The 5,000-nt window shown below is 37.6% G+C and overlaps 2 protein-coding genes across 2 annotated transcripts in view; both read right to left on the reverse strand.

The window, feature by feature from the left end:
- Positions 1–105: 105 nt before the first annotated feature.
- LOC140930650 (uncharacterized) overlaps positions 106–5,000 on the reverse strand; it is a 23,944-nt gene continuing 19,049 nt past the window's right edge. Inside the window, exons 7-8 of the mRNA XM_073380369.1 lie at positions 848–1,045; positions 106–257 (exon numbers count right to left, since the gene is read on the reverse strand). The gene's annotated coding sequence lies outside the window, so the exon portion shown is untranslated. The remainder of the gene's footprint in view (positions 258–847; positions 1,046–5,000) is intronic.
- The window catches only part of LOC140931794 (uncharacterized), a 7,456-nt gene continuing 6,496 nt past the window's right edge, over positions 4,041–5,000 (reverse strand). Inside the window, exons 3-4 of the mRNA XM_073381528.1 lie at positions 4,798–5,000; positions 4,041–4,697 (exon numbers count right to left, since the gene is read on the reverse strand). The exon at positions 4,798–5,000 is cut by the window's right edge and continues 38 nt beyond it. Of these exons, the coding sequence (XP_073237629.1) occupies positions 4,041–4,697; positions 4,798–5,000 (860 nt within the window). The remainder of the gene's footprint in view (positions 4,698–4,797) is intronic.

Here is a 5,000-nt window from a genome sequence, read left to right on the forward strand (position 1 = left end):
CACTTTCCAGAGACTTCCAATTGCTAAATACAATGATTAAACTTATCTTAGGTTACACAGCTAATATAGGTATAAATAATTATTTTATCTGTTAAGTACCTGTTCAGTTACTCCTCTTGTACCCTTGAAACGTGTTAGAGTATGTGCAATCATTGCCTCAAATGCAAATGCGGAATGAGTCCATAATGGCCCCAAGTACTTCACTTGTCGCTCTAAATGGGTGATACTGTGAACATTTATGGTCTCACTTCCCTCGCCTATAAACACATAGACTTTTCATTACTGAACGGAACCTCTAGTCATCTAATTTATACCAGTAGTTCTTTAATAGCCTTGTAAAACTAAGTTTAATTACAAATACACTGTATCAAATGCAATACAAAAAAAGAAACAACAAAAACAAAAACTTTTTACGTGTAGATCCACAACATAGAATGTAAAACAAACCGAAATGTGCATTAGCTGACAGGATTATCATACACTCACTTTACTTATCATCAGATTAAAATTAAATGCAGTCCCTCTCTCCCTCTCTCTGTTTTTTATTTTATTTTTTCATTTTAAAGATAGAACCAAAGAAAACTTTGGTGACATTATTATTCTGATCATCACATGGAAATGACACAATGTAACAATAGAGTTAACTTTATCGGCTTGCCTTACATGCTTAACTGCAAGTACTCCATAGTCACTGTATTATTCAATAGTTATGTTGTAGTTCAATTTTATCCTTGGTTTGAATTTTTTTATTCTTTTGTCTCAAACTCATTATCATACATTACCATACCCAAAAACAAAAGAAAATAAAATTTAAACCAAGGATAAAATTGAACCACAACAGTTATACCATACAGTGGTTCCATGAGACAGCAAAAGGACCGCATCATCTGGCCAGCCAAGGATAACTCTTCCTTTGTAATCTCATTTTTCAAAAATATCCACAGTCCAGTTGTGAGAAGAGCAAGGTGATGAAAATACTCATCGTTTAAAATGCCTTTCAGGAGTGGAAGACCAATGTATAGCAGGAAATGCTGAATCTCTGTGGCTGGAAATTAGAAAATCAATCAGTTAAACCAGTTTCTGATTAAACATAACTGTTATCATGTACAGTCAAACTTTTAAAGTAAACTACAACAGTCAATGTGTTTATAGACTGCAATTTTCCATGGTTGACTCTAGTAGTCAAAATCTTCTAAACCCAAATGTATAACCATTAGCCACAGCTGGTTTACTGCAAAGTTGCGAGGGTTATGATATCATTTCTATGATCTGTAAGAGTAATATTACTACACCAGGGAGAATTGTTGCCTATTTGTTTTCCACAAGGGTGGCAATTAGGGAAAGAGGTCGGCCACTGAGTTGTTGTAAAGTCCTTCACGGGAGCTACAACAAGTGATATGTCACATTATGTGAAACCAACACTGGACAAGAAGCCTGACCAGGTCATTTTACATGCTGGTACTAACGACATTGGAAAACTATCCCCTAGCGAAATCGCCGATAACATCGTTGACCTAGCAAGGGAAATTGAAAGCTCCACTGATGCCCAAGTAATAATATCAGAGCTGGTCACAAGATCGGACCTCTCAGCTAGCAGCGATGTTGATGCTGTCAATAAAAGGCTTCGAAAATTCTGCAATCAGCGTCAGTGGCACTTCATACGCCACGATGACATTCACTCTACGGACCTAAATAGAGGAGGACTTCATCTTGGTGAGACAGGTATTGCCAAAATGTATAACAACTTCGCGAATAAATTAGATGAATGTAATTGACCTATTCGCCGTTCGTTTAATTCAGAGCGTAATCGCGACCTTGGAAATCTAATCGTTTCTCATGAACTTCTCCCGTCTAAACGAGGCTTTAAATCAGCCTCGCTAAATATTAATAGTCTATCTGCACACATTGACGAACTAAGAATTTTGCTTTCCGACAGACCTATCGATATCTTAGCCATAAACGAATCTAAATTGGATGACACAATAAGCGATAATGAAATTCATATTTCTGGCTATGAATCTATTCGTAGCGATCGCTCTACCAACGGAAATCAATTATTCTGTTCCCTCTGACCTAATATGTGAACACTTAGAAAGTCTGACTGTCGAAATCAAGAAACCCAGATCAAGGCCTTTTGCCGTTATGACCTGGTATAGACCCCCTGATTCTTCTATTGATCTTTTTAAACCATTTGAAGAACTTATTGGAAAACTAGACTCTGAAAATATCGAATATTACGTCTTAGGAGATCTGAATTGTAATATGGCCGCGCCTAAGTTTGACAACAGTACAAATATCTTATCTAATATTGCTGAAGTTTACCGCCTTGATCAGTTAATAACCGAATATACTAGAATTACCGACAAATCATCTACTCTAATTGATCTAATTTTTACAAATACTCCAGATAGGGCCGTCTGTTCAGGGGTCTCACATATAGGCATCATCGACCACAGTTTAGTTTACGCCTTTCGTAAAGTTTCTATAGAATCGACAACGTATAAGCATACTACCCTGAGATATAGGAAATTTAAGAATTTTAACTCTGATCACTTTCGCAACGATATATGTCAACAGGATTGGAGTAACATCGAAAATTATTCTGATCCTAATTTAATGTGGGCTGCATGGAAACAACTATTCCTGGAATGCGTAAACAAGCATGCCCCGGCAGGGCAGAAAAACCGCTGATTGGTTAAAAAAAATTCCACTGAGAGCATGCGCTAGCGCCTTCCGCTGACCATATGCAGATGCAGTTGGTTCAAAAGAATGAGCGATCCGAAGGAGCTACAATCGAGCGATCATGGATGTGGGATGTTTGGCCGAAATTTGCAGAGCACTGTGTTGAAATACATCACTGAAAGGTCTTGTATATAATGGTATCATTTTGTTTTGCTTCGCTTTGGAGGTAATCTTTGTGATTGTATTACGTTAAACGGACGGAGTCGTGCCAAGCAAACCATGTGCTTTTTTCGATCAACTTTCTTCTGCTTTCTTCTACGCAATTGTTTGGTTTTCCCGCAACAAGTCTCGGTGATCCGATAGTTACACCACTGAGTTTAAAGGTAAGACATTTTTCGTCTCTGACATAGTGAACGTTTTCAGAGTTAATGAGTTAACCGAAATTTGCATTGGATGCTATTTATCCTCCACGAGATTGCGGCGGTGCAGCGTGCGCTGCGTGCAGGCGTATAATGCGGCACCTAACAGTTGGCGAAGCCATTGCTAAAAGTATCCAAACTTTCAAACAAAATAGCACGTCATAGCACCCTGAGTTACAAGTTTAATGGGCTTTTGATTATAGGTTATATATATCCACACTGTTCAATGAATTCCTTCGTGTGAATTGTTTACATTGTTCCGCTAGAAGCGAAATTATTTTTTTGTACGCGTTGTCCAATTTGTAATTTCTTTAGATCAATTTATACCAACTGATTTATACAGTTAATAACTTTGTTTTTGGGCTGATATGGATTTGGAATGATTTTACTGTACAAAATTAGGTTGTTTTAAGAAAGGTGAAATTTTAAGGATGAATTTTTAAGCTTACATGTATCCAGAATTATCAGAGTCATACACAATCCTTGCCCATATACAATGTGATATTTTTAAGTGAAAATCTTATTATATTTACATGTTCAAAATAACATCGAATATTTTGAAGACACTGTCTTACTCCTGTACATCACATTGTCCCTTATTAGTATTCTGGACAGGACTATCACTATATTTTTCTCACTGGCATTGGGCTGAGTTAGTCTTTTATAATGCAAAGTTCTCATATAATATTGTATGGACCAAATTCCAAATGCAAGCACAAGATCACTTATTTGTTATCTAGCTAGTTGCATTGTTTTGAGATACCTATAGCAAGACAAAGGCAACAACAAAGGCATTGTTCAAGGTTTCTCTGCTGTGTTATCATGCCTATTCCTATTCAAGGTATTTTATGTGAAACAAAGGGCTTGTATTATTTGTTTGGATTTGCTTCTAAAAAAGGAAATGATTATTGTTTTGTTATTCTCATTTCAGGGAAACACTTAACTATTTACCCCTTTGTGGGTGTTCTGAAGCTGAGTCAAGCCCCCTTTGCTCTTACAGACACTGCCACATGTGACACACACCATACTAGTATTAACAATTACTGCTTCTCCAGTAGAGTCGGTGGAGTTTACATTCTTGGAATTTTTGTTGCTGTACTTAAATAAAGCACTTTGTGGAAGATGCAAAAGGGATTGTTTTGCTTTATTGAGGATCTTATTTGCTAGTGTATCAGGTTTGCCATCATCATCATCACTGTCATCATCATCTGAGTTGTCACTTCCATCATCATTGTCGTCGTCATCATAATTATCATTGCTTCCATCAGTTTCATCATTTCCTGCAAGTAAACCTTTGTTGAAACTGTCTGCAAGTTCTTGGATTCTTAAAGGAAGTTGCTCAGAGCAAATGGGGCACTTGACACCATACAGTATTGAGTAGTTATGATCGTTACAGTTTGAGGAACTACCAAGACAACTTTTGTGAAATGTGTGGCCACAGTTAAAGCGCTGAACTGCAAGTAGGAGATTGTCATCTGCTCTGCAATCTGCTGCATCACAAGCCAACAGTGGGTCTGGTTCTTGACCCTTCCAGGCATACCCTAAGGGTAAGCTTCTTTGGTCCACAGTTGCATCAAGAGAGGGTAGATAATAAGGCTGCATTGGAAAAAGATAAAGGTTTGTTTCAGGTATATCTTGTATAGGAAATGCTTTGTTTTGTTATGGAATGGGTTGTTACAGCCATATTGGATTCTACCTGATATTTCCTATGTCCTCTGGGTATTTTTGCAGAGTTTCCAAGGTTTTGCCTCACAGAGATGAACAAGTCAAGAAGAAACTCAGCTGCTTTGTTTGATAGGTCCCTTAGGTTCCGGACACCCTTGCCTCTTGGAGTATTGGTAAGGAACCAGGTACAAAAGTCTTCTGCACATCTGTTTGCACTTATGGCCTTTGCAGCTG

The sequence above is a fragment of the Porites lutea genome, chromosome 3 (assembly GCF_958299795.1).
Source record: "Porites lutea chromosome 3, jaPorLute2.1, whole genome shotgun sequence".
Taxonomy (NCBI): Eukaryota; Metazoa; Cnidaria; class Anthozoa; order Scleractinia; family Poritidae; genus Porites; species Porites lutea.